Source organism: Lagopus muta, chromosome 5, assembly GCF_023343835.1.
Source record: "Lagopus muta isolate bLagMut1 chromosome 5, bLagMut1 primary, whole genome shotgun sequence".
NCBI lineage: Eukaryota > Metazoa > Chordata > Aves > Galliformes > Phasianidae > Lagopus > Lagopus muta.
In genome coordinates this window covers 11,068,217-11,094,063 of record NC_064437.1, presented here as the reverse complement: position 1 = coordinate 11,094,063, position 25,847 = coordinate 11,068,217, and the positions used below count along the sequence as shown (strand labels likewise).

Sequence of the window (25,847 nt, the reverse complement as noted above, 5' to 3'; positions counted from 1 at the left end):
ACAGTTGGCATAATTGAGGGTAAAAACACTTCAGAAAGTCACACTCACTCCTCTAGCAGCAAGTTCCATTTCAGTATTATCCCAGTGATCCGTTTGTTCCAAGAAATATATCATTTCATCAAAGACATCTTCAAATTTCTTTGGATTCTGCAAAGTAAAAGCAAAGAATGTCAAGCAAACCTAACACAAGAGATGGTTTATTTACATTATAAAATGAATTATGGTAGAAGTTACTTTAGCAGTGAAACATCAGTCAAAAAAAAGGCTTTTACCTTTCGTGCTCTCACAATTAGGGCAGATAAAATTTTTCTTCCACTTTCAGCAAGAAATATTCTGTTTGCTGTTTCTGAAAGAATTATCTAGAAAAGGTTTTAGAAAACATGGACATATTCATTCACAGATTATAGCAAGTGATCTTTAATTATTTCGATCAAATTTAATAAAGTTTTCTTCAGTCTTTGGTGCAAATATTCCAAATTTTGTTCATCATAAGATTGGGATGCCCCATTTTAGAATTACAGAAATGTAGAAATTATAGCAATAATTAAGAATATGCTTAATTATGGGATATGTTATTAAAACATTTGCATGAGTACTGCACAGATAGTGGCACTTCCATGTCATGTGCCTTAGGTTTAAGAAGGCAGATGACTTTGCTTTCTGCTTACCTGGAAAGCTTGTCGAATACAATGAAGCTTAGCAAGGAAGTCGCTGTCCCCAAGACATTCAAACATTTCAGTCCTATGAAAAATAATAATAATAAAAAAATAATAATAATAATCAAAACCATCAAATAAAGAAGCACAAGAAAATTCAACTACAAAATACCCTGTATGAGAATCCTGTATTCTGCACAGAATATTTAACTATATTGTTTTCTTTTCTTGCAGATTGTTAAGTAGACAAATCAATACATTAATACCTTAATACTCGTGAATAAACTTTGCCTTCTTCTGCTAAGTGCATTGCTTCTTCATACAGTGGGCAATGGCAAAGGGAATCTAGCCCATAGGTATTACGAACTTCTCTATGCTCCGTAAGCTGGGGGGGGAAAAAAAAAGTAACATTCATTTAAAGAACTTGCCAAAGTTTTCCTGATCTTCAAATAAAGTTGTATCCTTTTCTGTAGCTGCTTTAAAAAAAAAATAACATAAGAAAAGAGGGGGCAACACTGAGTTCGTAAAGCAAAGTGGGGCACTGTGCTATTAATAGGGCTGTAATTTCATGCCTTTTAAAATCTGAAATCTACAGCTTCAGGTTTTGATTTGTAAAAGTTTAATTCATAAACTTGCACCTGCTCTGATTTTCACTAGTTAGATCTGATGAGTCTCCATGCGGTTCAAAGAAAGCAAACTAAGAAAGTTGTAAAGACACTGAAAACACAGAATAATTACATTATGAATATCTTCAGGAAAGTGGAAGTGATAACTTTCTCCCACAGCTGTTCTTGTTTCCCTCGTCAATATGTCTTCAAAACTCTAAAGCCCACAATGACAGCTTGTGTCTCGATGCTCTGTGCTGCACAACAGCTTCTGGAGTTCACAATGTACGTTGCTCAATGTATGTTGCATGGTGCTCAGACACAAACCTGTTTTCTACAGACAGTTTGGCTTTAAGGCTGTACGTATTAGTGATGAGTTGATGAAACAAATGTAAAATATCAAACCCCAGAACCTGCAATGGCTTTTAAACTCGGACCAGAGCGGTTAAGAAATACAAACAGACTCAGTGCTTTTGTTTGCCAACCACAAGTTGTTTCTTAATAAATAGAAAAATTTCTCAGCTGTGCAGAAAAATCTTTTTGACTACCGAAATGACCACCTACATGAAAGTACCAAAAATACGCAGTGCTGGCCCTTTTAGGAATTCTTGCCTGCTTCCTGTAATAAAAAGGTCACTTTTTTGCAGTCAGCTTTCCTTGTATTCTGAGAAATGATGCTTATCCTGTATTAAAAAGATGAATGAATTATTTCTCTGGCTATCTGCATCTTTAAAAAGATTTTTCTTTTATATATTAATTCTTCCCTCCCTTTCTCCACGTGTTTTATGAAGTTGTTAAACAGCTCCTCACGGTTTTTCATGGAGAGCATGCTAGACTGCAAGACATGTTCTGAGATAAAGCAGTAATCCATATGACATCGGGTGGACTAAATGAACATATGAGGAGTGACCAGGATAAGAATGATGAATCCTGAGAAGATCAGAATAGCAAGAATAGGCACAATTCTGAAGTCAGTCAGAAAATAGGAAGGCACATCTTGAATCTTTGTAATGGAAAAGGAAAACTCATTAATAAATGCTATAGAATGTACATTGCTATTATTTGCTAACACCATTCCCTCCAGAATTCTCTATTTTAGGAAAGAAATAAAACTTCTGTTGGGAAAGCAGGAAAAAGGCAACACTACTTTTCAGTGTCAGAGCACTTCTGGAGCATGTTTTGGATCTAAAATTCTGTCTTAGACATTCTGAAGGCTGCTGTGCCATTTATAAATAGGTTCAGACCTATAGAAACTGGTATTCTTTCCCTGTTATCAAAGCCTGTTGCTTCCTGCACTACTTTGTTTTTAACAGATTTGAAGCAAAGAAGACAATCTTTGTAAAATAATTATGTGGGGAGCAGACAGGAAAGGACAGCTAAGGATTTTCTCACAAGTCTTAAAAATTTCCTAAGCTCTGGGCTGAGCTAACATTTCCACAAATAAAGCAAAGTTTATTTTCTAACAGAACTACAAATTCAGTTGTAATCAACATAAGGAAGTAAGACATCATAAACACAAGTGTACCAACAACACAGAGGCAGCAATGAAATTCACTGTCAGGGAGAAAGGAAAAGAAGAAAAATGGAAAAGAAGCCAGAAAAGAGAAGGTGGAGACCTTTTTCTGGCACACACACTGTTGTATACTTGCCAAAAGAGGCAGCTATTTTGATCACACAGTAGGTGAGAACACAAGAATATGAAAAGCATCCTAACTCTCATAAATGCAAGCTGAGAGCAGTCTCAAATAAGGATGAAAACACCATTATTTATCACAGTAAGTAAACAGTATCAATAACTTAAGGCAAATAGTTATGCCTACTGTTCCTTCTGCAGTGCTTCTGAGAGGCCTATCTGTGTTTTGGAACAGAAGTCTGGCTGGGATTGGGAATGGCACCTTTATGAGGATTTTTGCACCTATATATTGTGCCAATCTGGACACCTGCAATCATCAAGGCCATGATCCTCAGGATCCTCTTGAGTATCAGTCATAGCCAAGACAAAATTCTAGCATACCCTACTGCTCCTAAAGTGTTCATCAAAAGGGGATGTGATTTAATCCTTGCCAACTGTTCCAGTTTTGTACATTTCTTTTACTGAAAACTATCCTCCTGTGTTTTGTCCTAATATGATGCAGCACAATACCTGTAACCTCCTAAGCAGTATACATATCAATTTGCATCATATCTACCTGCGGCTTGGTTTAGGATACCCCATGTCTTTGCTTGTATTCCTACTGAGGGCAGTGAACTACATTTGACTTGTGCCAGCACAAAAACATGGAAACAGCTTCCAGTCTTTAAAATTAGAGAAACAGAAAATACTTAGTACTGCTACTTTGGACAGGATGCAATGCAGAAAGAAAATGAGTAACTGTCAATACAGCCTGTGGCATGATGTGACCAGAAAATATTCCACTACTATTTAATTTTCCAGAAGGTGAAATTACTAATGATTCCAATAGGGTAAAAATATACATGCACTTATTACTGTCTATGAACTTCAGATAAGCATTTCTATTGGCAAAAGCAGTTTGGGATGGTTGCTAAAATTGTAACTGCAATCATGGAGCATAGGATGAAAGAACAAATGTCCATTTGCCAAAGAAACACTGAAAGCTGAAAGAAACTCAGCCCCTTAACCTGAAACATTCCACTTCTTTGCATCTGCAAGAATAATATGCGGGAAGTTGATAAGCAAGATGAATCTGTATGACACCATCATGTCTAGAATGAAAAATCTGGTGTATCAGTTCTAATCCAGTTACTTCTAAGTGATCACTGTTCTCTATCACTAGCTGAAATACTCTGAGAAGCAGTAGTTATCCCTTGTGATTGCAGCAGTTATTTTCAGTGTTAATTTTAAACATTTTCTTGCACAGGATGAGCAAAATTTTACATTGAGGTAAATATTCCTGAGAGAAGATAGCTGGCACTGATTTACAACTTCGTTTTACTATGCAACAATGCCCCAGTATGCTACTACTACAGAGCCAACCAGCTCTATAGCTCAAGCTCAGAAGCCCATATTTAATCCAGGAGTTTGGTGGTGTTCCAATTTGAACAGTATCATTCATGGTTTTGCTAATCTTCAGAATTCCTCCTAGCAGCTGAAAATCTTTTAAAATCCTTCAGTAAAATCTGACAAAGGACATCAAAGAGCATGTTCTATTTGTAAAGGCTAGAACAGCTGAAAAGGAAGGAACCTGGTCATAACTTTCTTCTGATAACAAAGAGTTGATGGAAGAGGCTTTGAGGTATCAAATTGTGGAGACTGTTTTCAGGATAAGTGAAGAGAAAGGTGTAAGGCTGTTGCAAATTTTAACTCAATTGTTTCTTTAGCAAATATTGACACAATTCAGCTTCTGGATTATCATTCCCTGAAAGTGATGCATCCTATTTTTTTACTGTTAAGTAAAGCAACATAAATGAGTACAGTGGATTGTTCTGATCTTCGCATACCTGCAAAAATAATGGCAAAGCATGTGTATGCAATTTTCTCTCTTTTTCCAACTGAGTTCAGTAGCTTATTTATAGTGAATATATGATAGTAATATTTAGTGCAAATATACCCAGAGACCAATTGCTTTCTCTGTAATTTGGAGAAGAGTGCTATTCAAAATCACTTCAGCTCATGAGAGACTATAAAGTGAGATGTTCCTCATTCAACACCATTCATTAAATTCTTCCAAATATTCCAAGGGAGCTGTAGCACATTGGAGCTAACAGGCAATATCATCTTATCCAAAGATTATTTCTTTATGCATCCTTTGCAGTCTTATCCGAGAAGATGATGGGAAATCAGATGAAGAATACAGCATACTGAAACAATACCTACCAATCACCAATAATTTCTTATAAGAAGAAAAAAAAAAAAGACTCCAAAGAAGGCAAAGACAGCTTCATACCTATTCATATTATCTAAGAAAGTAGAAGAAAATAGAAAAACACAATTCATGGAAAGAGGATAGCCTCCAATTGGTTATGCCTCTCTAATCACAAAAATCTGAGGTACTTTTAAAAGCAACTACTTTTTAGAAGGACTTATAAAACATACTGCCAGATAACCATCTTCTTTCTTCCTCCTCCCCTCCTCCCCCCCCCCCCCCAAAAAAAAAAATCCACCAAAAAACAGTTAATAAGCAGACTGATTCCAATTTCATTACTCCAGCTAATAGGAATCTGGTTACAAGTAAGCAAGACAAGGATTGTTTGCTTGTTTTTTCTTTCTCCATAAGAGAAAAATCCTTTTCTTGCAGTAATTTGGAAAAAAAAAAAAAAAGAAAAGAAAAAACAAAACTCTTTTCACTATTCAAATAAATCCATTAATCTTTCAAGAATCTATCTTCAAGAGTCTTACCTCAGCTGTGGAAACAAAAGAGTCCGTTGATGCAATGCTTAATGTATCGCGAAGGCAAAAATCATCCGTGTTATCCTTTACAGTAATGTCTGTATTTTTATCTTTAAAAGAAATTCAAAAAGAAGAAAAGATAAATAGAGTTCTCTGATAGCTTAATAGCTTCAAGCTTTTTAAGTATATTTCATATATGTTTTCATGTAGTACTTCTTTTGGAAAGCACAACATCGTATAACTATGAGAATACACACTTCTTTGACCTGCTAATATACATGTATGAGTGCGTTTTTTTCTGTCTTTAAAGGGGACTTAGAAACATCATCTGCACGAAAAGGAAGAGATAAAAAATTTTCCAGAGGGTTTCGTTTTTTTCTTTGATAAACCTCCAAAGATCTTTCTACCTAAATATTCTACTTTGCTATATTGATCTGGATCCTTAACTTGGCTGCATCGTGTAACAAAGGCTCAGTGTTTTAGTATCAGGAAGTACTATTTAAAACAAAAAAGCTATTAATAAAAAAACAGGCCTCAGCCTCACTTAAATTTTGTTTCACTGTCCAGTTCTCATGCCATTTTCTACTTGATGGCCTTCCAGCAGAGCCACAGAAGTTTTCAATCTTCACTGTATCCCCTTTTTCCTCTTTTCCACTGCAACATCATATCCAGCTGCACTTCCTACAGCATTAGAACTCTTGCCTTGAAAATAACTGATGCTTTATGCTTAAAATGACCTGCAATACAGTTTCTCTCAGTTTTCCTTTATTTTATTCCCAGATGTCAACTGCAGCACATCTTGCTAGCATACATGGCTTTGTTTTCTATATAGAAACACTTTCACTGAAGGATTAAATTCATGAGCCAGTAAGTCAGACTTTGGCTTGATGTGCCCCGTGCTGCATTCTCAGTAGAGCACAGGCATTTATTTTGGGTTACTTTACCTTCAGACATTACACATGTGCTGCTAAAAGTCTGTTTTATTTCCAGCAGTCAACAGCAACCAGCTACCCAATGTCATCCAGATCTGTTGCTATGGCAATACTTTATAAAAAATGCTATTACATCGCAAGTGGCCTCATGCCAACTTACTGCAATGGTTTACTCATCAATTGAAGTGCTACAATTCACGTATCTTAACTATTATTTCAGTGGTTGTTATGGTTTCATTCCAAAGTCCATTTGCTATGGACTTGGAATGACAGGTCAAAAAGTGTACATAACAGTAAATATCTGTCTTTGAGACTATTCACCAAGGCAAAAAATTGGTAAAAGTCTGGGCAAAGACTTCACTGGATGCTGCTGCACTACACTGAGTTAGGCAGACTCCGACTTGTAATTGCAATTTCACTAACTTTCGTTTGAATATCTTTGATTCTCAAATCCTCCTTAACAGTTTAGTCCCTCTTCTAATCTCTCAAAACAAAGAGGAAAAGTACAGCAGCATCCGAGTTGATTGAGAGTCAGTTGTATGCTGGAATCTGAAAAGCTGGAACAGAAAACCAAACTGTGGTCTGTAAAGCATTTGCCTGCTGTCTGGTAAGAGCAGATGGGTAAAATGATGTTTCCTCCTCATTTCTACCCATAACTTGCATTAATATCCCTCTGATAATATTAAATGCTTTTGTAATACTTCTCTTTCACATTAGCAGTTGCTGAAATTGCAACAATACTTTTAAACACAGGGCTGTACAGCCCGGCCATGGATTTTTCCACTGAGCCTCTCATTTTGGCTAAGATGTTCTCCATAATAAATTTGCAATTAAAACAAGAGTTTATACATCTCATAACTAGAAAAGCTCTCTAACACCTGGTTCAAGTGCAATCCAAAGAAATACTGTTTTCCTGACATTTCCAGTCTATAAGCAACATGCAACACTTACTTCATTAGAAGTAAACAGCTCTATTCATAAGTAGCAACATAAATTACAAACTCTGAGAGTAATGCACTTGTGATACTGTTAATGATGTTACTCATGGCTTTAATCAAGATGTTAAGATAAGGACCCAGGCTGTTAGGTACACAAAGAGCAGTTGTCAAGCAGTCTCATGTGTCAATCCAGTCTCAATCCCATGAAGTCTCTGCCACCCGCATAGGGAAGATCCAAGATCCAAGTCCCAGCTACAGTTAAGTTTCATACTAACTTTATATGGCACAGTAGCCAGAAATGTAATGCACATCAGGTTAGAAGAATGGAAGAAAATAGCCTATGTCAGTGAGGGATTCGATTCCTGATCAAATATGTTTTGGGTCAGTCTAAGAAGATGACCAAAAACATATCTAACTCCAAGCTGATTCGTTACCCTAACCAGAAGGATGCAGTAGTGGGGAAACAGGATGAGTAAAAGAAAAAAAAATAAGAATTACTCTAAAATTTTTACTCTAGTGAACATTTCTAATTAACTTTCTAAACTAAGGCTGTATAACTCACTGTGGTAACATTAGGCTGTTTGGCTTTTTTATTTAAAATCAGAATATAAATAATTTACGTTTGCTGAAGGAGTCATAATTCCAATTTTCCTAATATGGGTTTAAAACTTTTACCTAGCCAAAATCTTTTTAAATGTTTGCTGAATACGGATAATTTTCCATCCCACACACATACAAAAAATCTTTGTAACAAAAAGGCACAAAATTTGCAGGCTCTGACAAAATATTTATTCCGAAAAGTTTGCAAATAATTCTGATACTTGGACAAGTGATATGCCCATATAAATACACGTTTAACCAAAACAAACAGTCCTGGTCAGCTACTGATGGCTACCATAGCTCCAATACTGTAAGATACCTTAGCCTTGCAGGTGCTCAGTGGAACCCACACTGCACAGAAAACACACCATTGTGAAAACAGTGGTGTGAAAATTCAATTGCAGCTGGAGTACATACCAAACAAGCACCAGGAGAACATTCTTAGACACAAGAACATGAAAAAAGAGACAGCAGCACAATGAGAATCCTGGAATGAACAGCTGCAAGAGGAACCCACCCACACGTGGCTGCATCTGCTGGTACAGTCATCCCAAGTTCTTACGTAGACTAGTAGCTGAAAGAAAGGAATACCAGCAACTCTGTGAGCTTCAAATATGCTTCACTTATTTGAGAAGCTAGGGAGTTATTTAGGGTTCATTTATATTTGTAAAGAGGATGAAATGGAATTTCAGATGTGTTACTGACGACAGTAATTGCCATACAGACTCTAAGCTGTAGTGCTTTAAAATACCTAACTGCCTCTAAAGTTAGATTAAGGGGATTCCAAAACTCTAAGAACACAGAGTATGGCAAAAACTTATGAAATTAACCCCAGCTTTATAAGATTATGCAAACAAAGGTAATGATAACAATAAATAATAGTGTTTAAAAAATTAATTATTTTTAAAAAAAGAAAACCTCAAACCAAAAAGCCACCATCACAAAACAAACAAACAAGAATAAAAAACACACAAAAAATCCAACCACCTCATACCTATAATGTACTACTCTGGGATTCTTCTTTGTTTGGTCTCTGGTAGGTTCCCAAGCCACGACAGACCAAAAAATTAAATTCCTCAACTCTCAAAATAGCATTTGACCTTAGAGATGGAATTGCACAGAAATCAGCTATTTAGCATTCATTTGAGAAGAATTCACCTACAGATAACATTTTCAATTCTGAAAAGTGTATACATGTTATCTTCTCTATTACCCCAAGTGAAAAGTGGTGTGAGTTTGCATGCAGCAGCTAAAAAAGGAAAGCACTTATCTGCTGACAAAGAATTCACCGAGAGTTAAGGAACCTAGTTCTGAATGCTACCAGTAAAGCCATGGCTTCCTATTGTCCCTCAGCCACTCGCTTCAGCAGAACACGATGGGTGGGAAAGCAGGATGGGGAAGAAAAACCCCTTCTGTGAAATAATTACAGCCAGCTGCCGGGATAGACGCTGGAAAGGAGAAAACTCTGCAGAGAAATTCACCTATGAAAAGTCAGGGTACACCAAAAGTAACACATTCCCTCTGCTCTGCCAGGCTACCCCAGACAGCCACTGTGTTTTGCAGAAGTCAGATCCCTTGGGTGCGTGGCTTCACGCCTAAGCAAAGAAATTACAATAATTACAATAATCAAGTTGAGAAAGCACAGCAACATGAATTACACACAATTCAATTTCAAAAGAATGTGTTGCTGTCTTAGCTGGATCACATGCAGCAGTGTTTTGTCAGCACTGTTGCTGAAGCATCAGAGGCAGCTTTATTTACATTTATAAATAGTCATAACGCTGACAGTGTTGACTGAATATTCTTTAAAAAGTCATCAGTCCTACCAAATAGTTACTAATGTATTACATGAAGTCTTCCAGGATGCAGCACCTAGAAGGCAGTGGATTTTTCCACTCATTTTAAAAACATGACAAGAAGTAATCTTTACCTTCCGATGGAAATTCCTGATGACTGTCATACAGCAGTTGTTAAAGTTTGGCCACGGACAGAGTAGGGTGACCACAGACCACTCTTGACTGAACAGGTATCATTAGGTTCCTCATTTACGTTCACCAGTAACACAGATATCTGCATGAGAAGGTGCTTATAGCTGGGGGCATTTCACTTTACTGTATATAAACCAAGCTGCTATTGCCTAAAACACCTGCCTAGGTGCAGTCACCACCCCTGGCAGTGTTCAAGAGATTTGGAGATATGGCAGTGAGAGACATAGCGAGTGGGCATGGTGAGGCAGGGTTGATGGTTGGACTGGATGTTCGCAGTGGTCTTTTCCAAACTTAATGGTTCTATAACTCTATATATTAGATCAAGGTTTTCTGAAAACATCTAACCAACTCCTGTACCCTACCAGTATGTCAGCATGTATCAGCAAAACATTTCTCGCCATTTTTTGTTAGGATTGCTTTGATGCAGACCCAAGCACGCTAAGCAAGAGCTAATCAGAGATGCATTTAAAAGAAAAAAGTAAAAAACATCACACTCCAGTGCTGATGGCCGCCCACTTTGACTGCTGATTTGTGTCTCCACCTCCAGCAGGCTCTGAGGTGAGCATACAACTTCTGCCTGCCAGTGCTTGACAAGGAGCTCAGCCACCAGAGCAGTGGTTCAATGGAAGGGAACAGCTTGGACATGGGACAGCATTGACTACTGGGCATTCACAATTTCACTTTTCTCCTCATACTCATAGATCTACACAGACCTTAAAGGCAATCTTTGGTCAAGCTAACTAGTCGTCTGATTATACCCTTCTTAACAAATGCCTTAGTAGTTTTCAAGCAGACAAATGTCTGGAAAAAGATGAAACTTGCCTAAAACAACCTTGTAATCTTTAAGAGATTTTCCACATACTTCAGAAAGAAATAAAAGCAATTTCCAGAACGTTTGAAATAATTTGGTTATTTTCAGATCTTTGTGATATTGACTTTGTCCATGAAGTTCTGTTATCTGCTGACCATCACATGCTTACTGATGTATAAAACAGAGCAAGCTGGCTGCCGCTTGTTCATTCTAAAACAGTAAAATCAAGTGCCTTGAACGTTCTCATCTAGCAAAGGAAAACACAGCACAAAATGCCTGTCCAAAAGTAATCATTGCAGTCTAAGTAATCATCAAGTGTACCTAAGACAAGAATGTTTGTATGGTTTATTTCCTGTCTATCAGACACAGCTACATTAACATGGGTCTGATGCTCTGAATTGCTGGTAAATGGAATTATTCTTTCAAAACTTAGATTTGCTAAACAAGCCTTCCACAAATTTCGTAACTGAATATTCTCTGATAGTTTTGTTGTTTTTTTTTTTTTGAAAGGTCAGAAATTGATAATCAAATTTCTTGTTGTAAAGAATGTGAACTGAGAAAACTTTCTGAATAATTGTGACATGCTTTATTTTAAAACCAAAATCTCAAACTTGAAAGACTTCACAGCGTTACAAACTCTCCATGTCTCAAAGAAGAGGCGAGATAAACACACATGGTGCTTATTGTTCAAATTTGAACTTTAAGAAAATACAGAAGCACCTACTATGTACTTGATAACCTGAACTAATGCATCGTACATGCAGACAGCTCAGAAATCAGTTTAGTAAATATAAAACAAATGCTTTCTATGCCTAATTCTAATTCTCTGCCTAATATGAATCTAAGTGTCTGAAAAAAATTTGAGATTTATATTCTGTATAAACTACGTCTCACTGTTAAGTCTCTGTCCATAAAACTTATTTTTCATTTCTTTGAAAACGTAGACTTCGAAAACACAAAACAAAGTTGTCACCACATCCCCTCATAGGAGCACTCTGCTCTCCTGTAGTTCAGAAGGCATACCATCTATTCTGGCCATAGCAAAGTCTAGTCTGAATTCACATGATGCTTATTTTAAAACGTGGGCTGTCCACTGAAGATTTATAGCACAGCACTGTGAAGATTGCCAGATGCCTTAGTCATCAGATTTGAACGTCACTGCCTTTTCTTAGTTCTCCACATCTTAAAAACAAGCACAACCTGCCACTATTTTTGCACATGCACTTTCTGCTGACAATAGAATGGTCTGTTCAGTCACATACAGCGTGATACCACATTAACTCACTGTGATGCAGAGCAGATTCAAAACGTAGCACCATGTTTAAAGGAGAAGGAAATACAATGTTAACTTTGAGGTTTATACATATAGAATCAGTTCATTTAACATGTTTCCTACATCAGAGGCATCCATAAGCAGTTTAGGTAGAAAAGCCTTCTCACCGGACTTGAAAGCAGTCTCAAATGTAAATGAACTTGTCCCTTTGGCCTCTGTCTTAGCATACCTGGGTAAATCTAACAAAATTCTAAAAAAGAAAAACCACAACAAGATATCTGCACAAGTTCATTTCTAGTGGTACCTCTCACTCCTTTTCCTGGCTGAAACTTTGAAACGGTCTGCCTTATGACATTCTTTAAATAGCTTTATATAAATTTTGTATACTAGAATATAGACTATTTTGCTGGACAGTCTAAGGGTATGGGATCATCCACCATGTTCTCTTTGAAGTGACGTTTTAAACACACGATTGTTGGAAAGGTTTTTCTTTAGCCATAGTATTATGCTTAAGGGATATCTGCATTTCAAAGTAAGAGAGAGAGACTGACAAAAGGAGCCCACATATTCATTTGTTCTTACGTTGAAAGAAAAGTGTACTGTCTAGCAGTTGGTAATAAAAATGTATTTTAAAAGTACAGAACACTTTGCTCCTGAAATGTGATCACGTTAAGATGCACGTGATCAGCTTGCAGGACTGAAGGCAGTGATAAGAAAGGTAGGTGGGTACGTTTTTATCCCAGTAATAGGCATTAAGTTAGGAAGACAGAACCAACTACTGCTGGCACTCAGTCAAGTAAGTGGCAATAAAGATCTACAAATATGTATTTTTTTATTGGGACTAACAGATTCTGTATTAAAAAGCAGACTGCCTCAGGGCAGGAAAATGTTACAGTATTGTGCAGACTGCAGTGAATCTGTTCTGGAACACAACTGACTTCTGCCAACCCAGTTTCACACAGCATTCTCTTCAGGAACCTAAATTAGCAAGGTACACACGTAACTTTAAACACTAAGATTTAAGTAATATCTGAAGTACCTCACAGACTAAGGCCTGTTTATATTCCTCTTGCTCTGGACAATAAGAAATTAGACAAGTATCCTTAAAAATTAATACTGAATAAAAAGTTCTTCCTCTGAATTACTGAGATTGTTAAATGCATTAGTAACGACACCTGAATTAACACCTGAATTATATTTAACAATCGGTGCACCCGACCTGCGACTCTCAACACTGCTTATCAGCTACTCCAGCACATGTAGTTCAAGTTGCAAACTAGTCAGTATATTATTTATTCATCATTAATTAAAAATAAAGTCTGAATTGCATCTGTTCTTTGCGATCTGGAAATACTTACATGTTTGCCTTTAAACATTTGCAGGCATTTCAGCATGTAGAACAAGGACAGCTTTAAATAGCAGTAGAGAGAACAAAGCCTCGTGTGATCAGCATGTGCTCTTGAATCAGATACTCCTGAATCAGATACTCCACAGCACTTTGCTACAAACAGGATTATTAGGTAAGATGGGACATTGTGTACAGAGCAGACATACCATCAAGTAAGACAGGCTTTTCATAGTTCAATCTCAAAACCACAGTTCTGTAAGTTTCTGTAATGAGCAGATGCGTGACTGAAAACTGATACAAAACACAAATTTTACTCTCCTTGTTGTTCACAGCACCTTTTGTTACAACGTTCCACAAAAGTAGGTATACCCACACATATGGGTTCAAGTTTGAAAAGAAGGAAAGTTAAGACAAAAGTTGAAAGAAAATTCTAAAAATGCCTTTAGGAAAAGAAATGGTCTCTGACTTAATGGGTAGCGAGACTCAAACACAGCAGGCACGTGGGGTAAGAAAAATAGTTCGCTCTTGCATGTGTGCATGCAATGTTTTCATTGCAACCCTTTGAACATAAACTGAAGGTAAAATTTGATTTATTTTAGCATCAACTACCTACTGAATTGATAGAGGAGCTATAGTACTGAGAACTAAATTTGCTGATTTTGTATGATTCTGTCAATATCTGATCTTGATATTACTCGTTTTTAAGATTAAGCGACCAAACTAACAGATCTGAAGTCTTCTTAAACTGAACTATCATTCTGTCTGTATCTCTCTTGCCCCAACCCTCCTTTCATTTTCCCCAAGAATGTTTCAGACAAACCTCCCTTAAAATAGAATTTAATGCAACAATAAATTACTTCTAGTTGAAGTTCTGAAGCAGGAATTAGGCCTATGGGCCAAAACGTGTTCTTGATCATCAGTTTATATAACCTCACACTGCAATACTCCAGCCAGAAAAATAAACACTTCTCCCTCCCCCACAGCTTGCCATTTGTCTGGTATAATTTTTCCTGCCTCTGGAACATTTGTATTCAGAATGTATATAAACACAGAGACTTCAAGTGTATATACATCCTCTTTAGTAAGAAAAAGAATTTGTAAATTCTTAACTTGTTAAGAATATCACAGAAGAAAAGTGGTATAAAAAAAAAAGGAATAAAAATAATAATAAGAACAACCAACAGTGTGACTTCCTGCCTTTGGAAGGCTGTTTCCACTTATTTCATATTTACCACTCTTCAGAAGTATTCAAAGTGAAGGCAAGATTTAAGAAATCCAGTCCTGATGTGGGGTGGAAACGATCACCTTCCCTTAAGCAAAGAATAGGCAGATATGTGTGAAAAGGCAAAAAACAAATACAAACACAAAAAATAACCAGAGAAGTTACACAGAGAAGATACAGATGTGAATTAAGCAGGAGAATGGGCAACAGATAAAATGTGAGAGGAACAGACAGCACACAAAGGCATTGCAGACAATGATTTTTCAAAAAAGGTGAAGTATGAAAGTGATAAAATACTGAGTGTTGTTCACAGCTTTTCACAACAGCTGGTGGCACAAATTAAAGGCAGCTTAATGTAAACTATTAGTAAGGGCTCCATTGCTATCTAACTACAGGCAGCAGGAATGAATCCTGCAACAAACAAATGATGAAGAGTATAATAAAGAATTATGATCTATTGGGGATTGCCAGTAAGTCCAGACAACACGAGAACCCCACTCCACCTTTAAAAACGAAGTGCAGTTTTCCTGAAATAATCAATCAGCTTGTGGAAAAGTGATTTAATTAATATAACAATTTAATTAATTTAATTATTATTTAATAATAATAATAATAACAGAAAAGTAAGAATTTATGGAAAGATTCCCATAAAAATGTGGGCTGAAACACAGGGCCACATTTTCATTAAAATAAATTCACAGATCTAAAAAAAAAATTGAAAAAGCAAAGGGATAACGAGGGAACAAAGTTCACTACAGAAGCAAGACACTTAAGCCAGCTGATTTTAAGTTTGAACAAAATGAGTCACGGAAGAAGCTTATTAAGTGCCTAATTTGTTTCACCACTTGATTAGCTATTTAGTAACAGCAAATGAACGCACAGGAACAACCTGAGCTACAAGAACCCAACAATAGGAACAGCTCAAAAAATAGATGTGTAGTGAAGTGATTGTTTTTTGGTCATATTGTAGAAAACACAACCAGAATGACAGAAGTTATCAGGAGACAGAAATTATGTCACTATAAGCCCTTACTTTGTCTGCATCATATGAACTTTATACACTAAATTTTGACCAAAATATTCAGAAAGAGTATACATTGAAGCTTGCAGAAAGCTATGCAGAAAGCTATCCAGTATAAACACAAGTATGCAACGGCTTTCACACAAGGAGATGCGAGGGTCTAGAGTTCAACTGAAATGTGGAGCAATAAATAACAGTCACAAAGATTTTGTGTACGCACAAGAAGGTTGAAAAGAGAAGAGAGAAAGGAACATATCAAGAGATTTAATTATAAATAGCAGGGAGAAAGATTTATTATATTTCATAGCAACTGCTCCCTTCTTACCAGGTGGATTTTTTTTCATCTCTTTATTTTAAAATGATAAAGGTGTGGTAAGTCATAGCTATAAGACATTGTGAAAGCTGAAAGCATAAAATGATTCAAAGGGATGTTCAGAGGTCCAATCTGAAAACAGATGGTCAGAGGTAAACTTGGCTATGGCAGCCTCTAGCCATAGTCTGGAAGCCAAGAGTTCTGCTAAAGGAAGGCTCTTTTATACGCAGTCTATTCTTAAATGCCTTTCAAATCTACTGCCAACCACTATTGAAAAGTATTGGACTACACGTACCTATCATTTGACCTGTTCAGCTGTTTTGATGTTCTGCTTTGAATTGTAATGCTCTCCTTACTGTTCAGCAGTAAGTACTTACCTTAAAAGCAACGCCACAATGTTCCACACTACGTGTTTCAATCAAGGAATATTTATACATTTATTTAACCATTTCAGCAGGTTGTTGGTTTTAATTCAAACTTCAGTGCTGGGTGGATGAAGAACTTTGCCCCGCCACAAACCAGCTTTAATTTCCAATAACCTTCTGTTTATATCATCATCTCATTTCTGTCTATGGAGCAATATATAGTCTAATCCTTGACAATATGAACTGTGATCAGACAGTCATCACTGACTTTCACGGTTTGCTCCTCTTGCAAAATGAAACACCAAATAATACCTAACTAAATATTAAAAATATTTTATTCCAATATTTGTAAAAAGCCAATCTAATCTTTGTTTTGAGGTTTACTTTAATTACGTTATGCTCTTCATTAATTACAAGCTGATTTGTAATTTCATTAATACATTCTGAATGAAGATGAAAAGTTATGAATGATGAAGCACTGCCTGGATAACCAGAAGGAGGCAGAAAGCTTGTGTTAAGGGGAGACATTGGGGAAGAAATAATTGCAGCTGCTCTCACGTTGTCAGGAAGAAGGAGAAATAATGGAGAAATTGTAGACAGACTTTGTATTTAGACACTTTCTGATCTTACTTGAAGTATTTTCAGAAGTTTCTAGCCACATCACCCCAAGCTAACATACAATAAGGGATCTCCAATGTTGGCTCTGGTACAGTAAGAAAGATTATTCTGAGCCACTGCTGAGAAGATTGCAACTAATATATTTACTGCGCTGTGAAAAGGCATCTGAGCTTCCGCTTTTAGCAGAAACACAAGCATACACTCCGGGTTATCAAATATCAACACAGAAATACAGATTATCAAACACTAACCTTTTCAGTACTGATAACTTATGTGCAGGTCCATTCAGAACTGTTCTGACTTTCAAGCATGACACTGCTAAAACTGACAGAATATTGCTGAGAAAACCAAGCATTATGATCCTTTGATACATTTCAAGCTTGCCGAAATACTTTTGTTTACAGTTCTAAATTGAACCTTTAACTACCAGTTTCACGATCTCAGCCTTTAGGGACTTTTGGGTGAAGAATTTTGCCAAATGCAATTTGGAGAGGAAGTGTTACTAGTCCTGGCCAACGATGCCTTTAGAGCAAAGTCTAAGATATTACTGATAGTTGAAGAACATCCTCTACAATTCAGATATCTGTGATATCATGCATCCAAAATGACAGTTTGGTTGCAGCACTGAATTGTAATACAGGAGAGGTCACAGCAAAATGCAGCAAGCTTCAGCAGTTACTGAACTTCCACAAACTGTGAGTGCTAAGTTAAATTCAAAATGTGCATTTTGTAAGAAATAGGATTGAAGTAGCTTTTCTGGGCTTGCTCAAACTTAGTGATATTACTTTCATTTAGAAAAGATTTCTTGGGAAGAATGTTTCTCCATACACTAGAAAAAAATATTTGTATTTCTCCAAGAAATGAAGAAATCATGTAATGTAAATTTATCTTCAGGGAACATGAAGCAAACAAAATGTTCAACTGGTGATAAAAAGTGAAACCTTGGAAATGATTTTATGGTATGTGCTACTAGGCAGCACAACTAAGTGAACTGATAAAAACCGCTGACCTTCTAATTGGTGCCTATTTGAGAATTAGAAACAGAAATATTTCTTGTGTGCAACCAAATCAAGTGTGGTACTCTCAAACTAAATATTTTCCATTTATGTTTTATAAGCAGGAAGGAAAAAAACCAGGCCTCACGCATTCACTAACAGCAAAACATCACAGAAGTCTGTGCTGATTAAATATATAAAAACGATTCTTCAATAGCTTTGTTGATTATGCAAAGACTTTCCTGCTTAAGAGCAGCTAGAGAAAAGGGTTCTAATATGCAGGTTCTCCCAAGCGTTTTGTCACTAGGTTAAAGGCTGTGCTCATTCTCTCCCAAATGCCAGGCATATCTTGGAGCGTGAGGAGAAAATTAAAAAAAGAAACAGACATACCTATCATCCAACAACACAGACCTTCACGACAGATCTTTTATTAGTTGTGAAAGGGATGAACAAAAAATTAAACAAGCAAATGTTAAGTTAAAATGTAATTAATAAAAATATATATATTACCAAAACTTTTAGGGGACAGAATACATACAAGTCACCATTAGCTTGAGTGTAAGCATTTCTTTTCGCAGTTAAAATCAAAATAACAGTTTTAAGAATTAGGAATTAAGTACTGACAAGGAGCACTATGGTGATGAGAGTTTTCTGTGAATTGCCTTCTTTCTGATTCAGAGTAGCTTATGCCTCCCCCAGGAAAGCCAGCTTCTGGGCCTCTTAGTCCTAGGCTTCATTCCTAAGAGAATCAATCAGCACAAAACCAACAGCAGCTTCACGCTACGTACTTCTTTTAATTTCACATCCAGAAATTCTTGTGCTTTAGAAATCATTTTTAGCTTGCTGGTTTCTATGATAATTCTAAAAGTCCAGTAGGGAGTGTGATCACAGTGAACACAATTACATTCCATTATTTTATCTTTTTAAAATGTAAATCTTTTCCAGGGCAGTATTCATTTCTAACTCAACAATAGGTTACTGAGTTGAAAGAGATGACTTGCAATTAATAACAGCAATAACAACCTGGCAGAATTCTACCCACAAGAGGCATTTATTTAGCAGGTGTAAAGTTGAATATTCGACTAGAGCACGCAACCACTTCAAGTGATGATTGCTTGCCCTGACAAGCCATCTTTCACCTGTCACAGCAAGCAGCAGAGAAGCACTTCAGCCACATCATGAAAGAGACTAGCTGCAGTGACAAGTGATTGTATTCTAACAGTATCCCAGGTAACTTGCTCCTGACTCTCCCACGTAGCACATTAACACTAGCTTCCTCCAGAAGTCTATCTCTCAAAGCATGCTGGCAAATTGTTTATTACATCAGACAACTTCAACTAGTAAATGGGATCACAAAAAGAAAAGCAAGCTTGTGGTCTGAGACAGATGTCAGCAGTGTGTCCCTGCTTGCAGCGCTCGTTCCTCAGTCTTCCACAGTGGAATGTGCTGATGGTACACGGAGCTACACAGCAATGGGGACCTTGGGGACTGGTACAGCTCACACAACTGCCAAACCATTAGGCTTGGAAAGTAAGGAGCTCAGAATTTAGAAGAACATCAGTCAACAACAGCACTAACTTCTTACTTAGAGAAAATTAGACCCTGGGAAGAACAACATTTAAGGATGTTGAAAGGAGCAACATCTCTCATGAGTAAACAAGTAGGGGGGGAGAGTGGTTTCAGTAGTCCCAGAGGTTTGGCCAAATATTGTACAGAGAAAACTGAAAAATTAAAAAACAATGGGTGATTTTAACTTCAAAAATTTCCCTCCTGGCCGGATTTGGAGCTCACTGTAACTGAAGCTTTTGTAATAAGGAAAGTCAGATGTTTCGTAGCAAGTCTTTTGATAACACTTGATAGCATCTGCCCCATTGCCAGAGCCCTGTCTCCAGCTGTGGTTAATCACAAGTGCTAAAAATGGAGAAAACTGAAAAAAAAATAATCATGACATATATCTAACCAGAGGGGAGAAAAATACAACCAAGCAAACCAATACAGCAAAGCATTTTCTGGTTACCTTTTAAAGAGAACAAAGTTTTTTTCTCAGAGGCTGATGAAAGAAAAAAAAAGTAGCAGCCGTAATGCTGGACAGTCAAATGCCAGAAAGACTACAATGACCATCTAAGCCCCACACCCATCCCTTTCTCTCAAAAGGACACAAATCTTCCCTCAAAACACCATTAAATAATAACAATAAAAAAAGAGCAAAACATCTTGGTCTAAAACTCTGGAATATCCTCAACACATTTTAAGGCAAGCTTAATTCAGAATTTAATTTGTTTCATTTGAACAAGCAGAAACTGGATATAGTTACGGCGTTGACAACCAGGCCTAAATATTGCCCACTATCACATAACTTTTCCATGTGTAAGTAGCTATTCAGAAGAAGCAAGTCTCCTCTCAGTATATTCTTCAGTGAACAGCTAAACACACACGACTTAAACCTGTTATGAGCTTGTCTCTTCAAAACACACATCATTTATATGGCTTGTTTGGAGCTGTCTAGTATTTCCTTATCTTCTGAAGTATGAAGAACAGAACTGGTACACAGTATCCTAAAGCCACATAGAAACAAGACTGTATCTCTGCAAATTCACTGATACTGTCCTTGTCACATAGTTAAAGATTAGTAGTGTTTGTTGGGTTTTTTCCCCCCTACAGCACTGTGCTGGTAGCTTACATGGATTGCGAAGCATAATTTTCATATTTATATTTTTAATATCTTCCATGTCTGTATGCAATCCATACTTGCCCGTATTCAAACACAAAAGAATAATTCATATCAGTAATACTAACCCTTCCTTTTCATTGCTCAAAGCTTTTAATGCCCTAAATGATTACTTTTCATTAGCTACAAGTCACGTGAACAATTTTATCATCAACTACATAGTTGATAAAATTACAGTGTTTGACCATAAATTGTCCTAAAATAGTTGTCTACAAATCTTCCCCTTCATAGTGGGGCAGATCATCAACGAACGTTCAAGTCAACAAGCTAATTCTTATCATCTACTGCATGCGGTATCGCTTCTCAAAATTGCACATCTCTCAAAAAAAAACCAAAAAACAACCCACACAGTTTGAGAAAAGCTAATTCCCAAGAAATCATATTGACTGGCACTAATTACAGCTTTTGTCATCTGAGGTAACAGAGCAGTGAATTATTAACTCCATTCTTTCATTGGCATGACATTTCGGGTTGTGCCTTTTCTTTCACCGGCCCCCTCCCCCTTTTTTTCTTCCTCATTCGTAACCCTATTGGCAATTTCCCCATCATTTGCAACATCTTCCTCTTTCCAAGACAGATGATCAGTAAGTGATGGATTAGGGTGCTTTCTTTATCCAGCTTCTTTCATAAGTTTTAGATGTGAATTATCCAGGACTACCATTTCATAAGAGAGTTATACAAAGCTTTGAAGAGAAGTGAAATGAGTATTATATGTTAACATACACATTTTAGAGGGTGTAAGGGCAGATCTGTTGAGAGCTCATTTCCTTTCACTCGGCTACCAAGTAAAAATTAAAGGAAAAACAAAAATATAAGAAAGCTTTGTCAATTCTCCCAAACACAGTCTTCTAACTTTTCCCAGAAAAGTTACCATCTCATCTTAGAAATACCCTTCTTCAAACATTCACACATCATATCTAGTAATCATATTTTACAGGAAGTAAATTATCTGTCAAATTGTGAGTGAATAAATGTTTCTATATCTAACAAATAAGGGACAAAACCATCCTCTGTATTAAACCTTTTAAGCGCCACAACGTTTGATGAAATGATGTTTTTCTGTTTACATCCTAAAATAACTTTCTGCAAAAGTGATCCGTTTTCTGCTACTATACTTGCTGTTCAAGTCATGAATATACAGTAACGATGAAAAACCCAAATCCAGAACACTGAAGCACTGCTCACTAAATGAATTCTTTACTTTTTTGCCCTTACACATCCAGCCCAGCACAATTCTTCATTTCTTCACAATGAAAAAACTGATGACATCTACTCAGGAGATCACAAATGATTTCTACTAAGAACATTTGAAAATAACTGAATGGTCAGAGTATTCATGTTAAGAATAAAATTATCATATCTTAAAAAAAAAAAAATCACAACACAATTTAAAATACTTCCAGGGAAACAACAAATCAACAACTAAATATACTGAGCTCCTTGAATTCTATTTTATTAATCTTGCCTGAGGACAAAAGCTACAAATAAGTTTCTATTTTAAAAAGTACACATGCTGCAACTTTATTTATGGCTTATGGCTTCAGACATCAAAATAAAACATCCAAACACTTTTCTGCTTATGTATGTTTACAAGTGTACGCAGTCAGAGCAGAAAGCCAGCTTTGATCTAATTCTCACCTTACTCAGATCTGTATTTAGAAGTGCAGAATGATGTGAAGGCAAAGAGATGAGAGCACTGCCACCTTGTGCCAGCCAAACCAAAGCTCAAGCCTAACAAACAAGACTACAAACTAAAACTAATCCCAGAACATGTTCTGCCTTTGAAGTCTGACAGTTATTTGAAATCAGATGCTTGATACTGAATTATGAATGGGTGCAGTGATATCAAGCTTTAGGAACACCTTAAAGCAATTCTTTAAATAAAATCAGCATGTCTGGCAGCAATTACTCTTATTAGACTTGCCATTACAAAATCCCAAGTTTAGTAACTCTTACCTCAAATTTCAATCTCTAAGGACGAAAGCTTTGAAAATAGATATCTTCTTCTGACCTTCTGGTTTCATTTTGTTATGGGCCAGTTCATTTTTTTTCTTGTTGTTGTTTTTTTCTTTCTTATAAAGTTACACCAGGCTACACAACTAAAATATTCAGAAGACATATGTAACAGAAATGCTAAGCCATGGCCTGAAATGGTGATTGAGTACCTGGTGGGAAGACAGGTCCAACTCAGGGGAGCTCAGGTGTAAGCAATGCACCTAAGTAACCAGAAGGGGTGAAGCCAGGATCAGCTCCTTCCCAGACCTCATTTAAGGGCTGGCAGTGGAGGTGAGGGCTCTCCTGTAGGAGATCACTGCTATTATCACTGTACTTCTCATTCTATTATAGCATTACAAGGTATGAATCTTTTGTTTGAAATGCTCTCATACAATTATGCTGTGAGAAGAGGGATGTATATTTTTACTACATAAGTTTTTAAATACCTGAGTCAAGATAAACTTTAGAGAATTGAGAAGAATTCTGAGAATACTTGCATACACTTACAATCTATGAGCGGGAAAAATCCTCTCAGCAGTTCATTCAAATACAAATACTGCTTTAAGCTTTAAATAATGATGTGAAAGATCTGGAATTTATTCTGTTTATTAGCTCTACTCAGTGGATATTTCCATGAGTTCCCTTCACAAGAGGCATTAATACAAGCAATAAAAACAAAACAGTAGTACTCACCAATATCATTAGCCAGAGAAGCAGGATCAGAGGTCCCAAGGGTGGCCTCAAACTCCTCCTGGAGACGATAAGCTCTTTGAAGCAGGGATTCAAGCTTATGGATGAATTCAGCACTAATAATATCCTGCAAGAAGACATTAGATTTTCCATTTATTTACAGTCTATATTCTTGGATTTAACAAAGAAATCTTTCTCAGTTTTTAAAGAGCTCACTGTGCCACACTAGCTTCCTATGAGCAGCACAAGGACTCTGTCAGATGAACACTTCAATATCCAGAATACACACGCATTTCTAAAGATACACATACTTGATTCAGTACAATAAAAATAAAATCTAAATCTTTAAATTTTTTTTATGCATACTGCAGCAGAGTGAAAGCTGTATGGGTGTATGTTTATTTAAAATATTTAATCATTTAGTTCACGAGAACAAAGAGATACAGATAAAGTTCAAACATACTATTTGTTAACATTCACAATCATCTTTTCCAAGACTAGTATTTTTGCTGAGCAGATTTTCTCTCACAGCTGTACAAGAAAGATGATCCAAGAGAGAGAACTAGTTAAAGAAATGCTTGGTAACTTGATAACAGTATTACTGTCCAGAAGTAAACATTGATGCAGCAGCAAATGACAAGAAATACATAAAGCTACTTTTTTTTTCCCCAACACTAATAAAAGAAAGGGGGGAAAAAAAGTTGGATATCCTTCAAATGAACGTTCTTTAAAATTGCTCTTAGTTTTGGCGAATGCATTAGAAGTTTATAAGATCCAGGTAGCAAAAGCCAATGAATTGTTTGGACAGCAAAAGTAGATTAAATATACTCACTTCTACACTTTCTTCTGCAATTGCATCTCCTGCTCCCAGCTTGATGGAACTACAGCTTGCTTCATCTTCCACTTGCCTGTTACGGAAAGTTAATGCCTGCTCCCATCGACGCAGTGCTTCTTCAAAGAGCTCCATACCTATAGGAACATCAGGAATGCCTCCATTCCATCAGGCACACAGCTTTGGTATGTATTCATACTTTAGAGTCATAGGAAACTATATAGATAACATGCACGATTACAGCAGAAATGCAAGCTTTTAAAACAGCCATCTGATTTTTTAAGATGAAGAAACTCACAATATGGTTAAATCAATGAGGGCTGTAGTATTTTCTCCTATTTACGTTTAAGAACAAACCTATAGCTTACTACTGCAAATATACGTTTTGAAAATACAGAGTTTTGATTTTCCCAACACTAGATTAAGTAGGTTTTAATTAATTTATGGAAATGCTCTTAGGTGCCCACAGGAAACTGGAAAAAAAAATACCACAGTAATATTATGCAGGTGCCATTTTGTCATAAAAACAATTATTTACTTTCATTACAAGGTAGATGCCGAATATTCTGATGATAACCTACCCATCAAATATAAGTTTTCAGGTGTAGTCACTGGAATATTAACAAGCTTAATATCCTCTTCATCTGCTTTATCCCAGGAATTAGAATTGGCACAAGCACAGCTGTGACAAGAGGTGGCACTCTGAACCTGAAAATAAATACATTTTAAAAACACCAAGATTTAGAAGCATTTATAACAACTCTGTTGTTATACAGAGTATCCTTAAGATTACGTTCCTACTAGAGTACATTATAGTCCAAGTCTTATCTACAGATTACTTTTAAAAAGATTTTAGGAAAGCACAGTTATTATCAGGCCACGTACAACTGTTTCTTTGGAAAAACACACCCTAGAATTAACAGCAACGTTCTGGAAGTCTGCACTGCTCTTTTTCTAAAATATGAAAGTAATCATTGATTTACAATATCATTCAAGTAAATCTGACTGTAGAATATTAAAAAATCAGAAAATGTCTCAAAAATAAGTGTCTAGAGTGTTGTAAATCCACTTCCCAGTGCAACATTAAAGAAACTACGCTGTATTAAGCTTCTTGCTCTGTAAAAAGTTTCTAATTAGAGATGCTGATCACTGAAACAAAGATCATCTGCACCATGAAGAACACACACCATAGCATCTACAATGCAGCAGAGGCACACAAGGAACATTCATTTATTTCAGTATTCTGACTAGGGGTTCAGTGGTTCTCACCTCTGTTCTTCTTTCTATCACCTTTGAACTGCACTAAGCTCTCCTTCCTATGGCATTTGTGCTAGTGAGTTATATAACTCTAGAAGTTTTTGAGCGTTTTCGGGACCTGTTGTTCCAGACTGCAAGTTTAGGAGGAGCTGATGTGGCTGAGAAGGTCTCTCTATCTCTCTACATTCAGGCTTTTCTGGTACTCTTGTGTCAACTCTAATGTTTGGAGATTCAGTCCAACTCACTAACCTAACAAGAAAGCATTCAGTCTTGATTTATTACAAGTGATTTTACTGCCAAGTCAGTAAACTC

The 25,847-nt window shown here is 36.5% G+C and overlaps 1 protein-coding gene across 1 annotated transcript in view; it reads right to left on the bottom strand.

The window, feature by feature from the left end:
• The window catches only part of MIGA1 (mitoguardin 1), a 34,595-nt gene that overhangs the window by 5,100 nt on the left and 3,648 nt on the right, over positions 1-25,847 (bottom strand). The window contains exons 5-12 of the mRNA XM_048945198.1: positions 24,860-24,986; positions 24,279-24,415; positions 23,450-23,573; positions 5,619-5,719; positions 923-1,041; positions 669-741; positions 273-359; positions 49-147 (exon numbers count right to left, since the gene is read on the bottom strand). Coding sequence (XP_048801155.1) covers positions 49-147; positions 273-359; positions 669-741; positions 923-1,041; positions 5,619-5,719; positions 23,450-23,573; positions 24,279-24,415; positions 24,860-24,986 — 867 coding nt within the window. The remainder of the gene's footprint in view (positions 1-48; positions 148-272; positions 360-668; positions 742-922; positions 1,042-5,618; positions 5,720-23,449; positions 23,574-24,278; positions 24,416-24,859; positions 24,987-25,847) is intronic.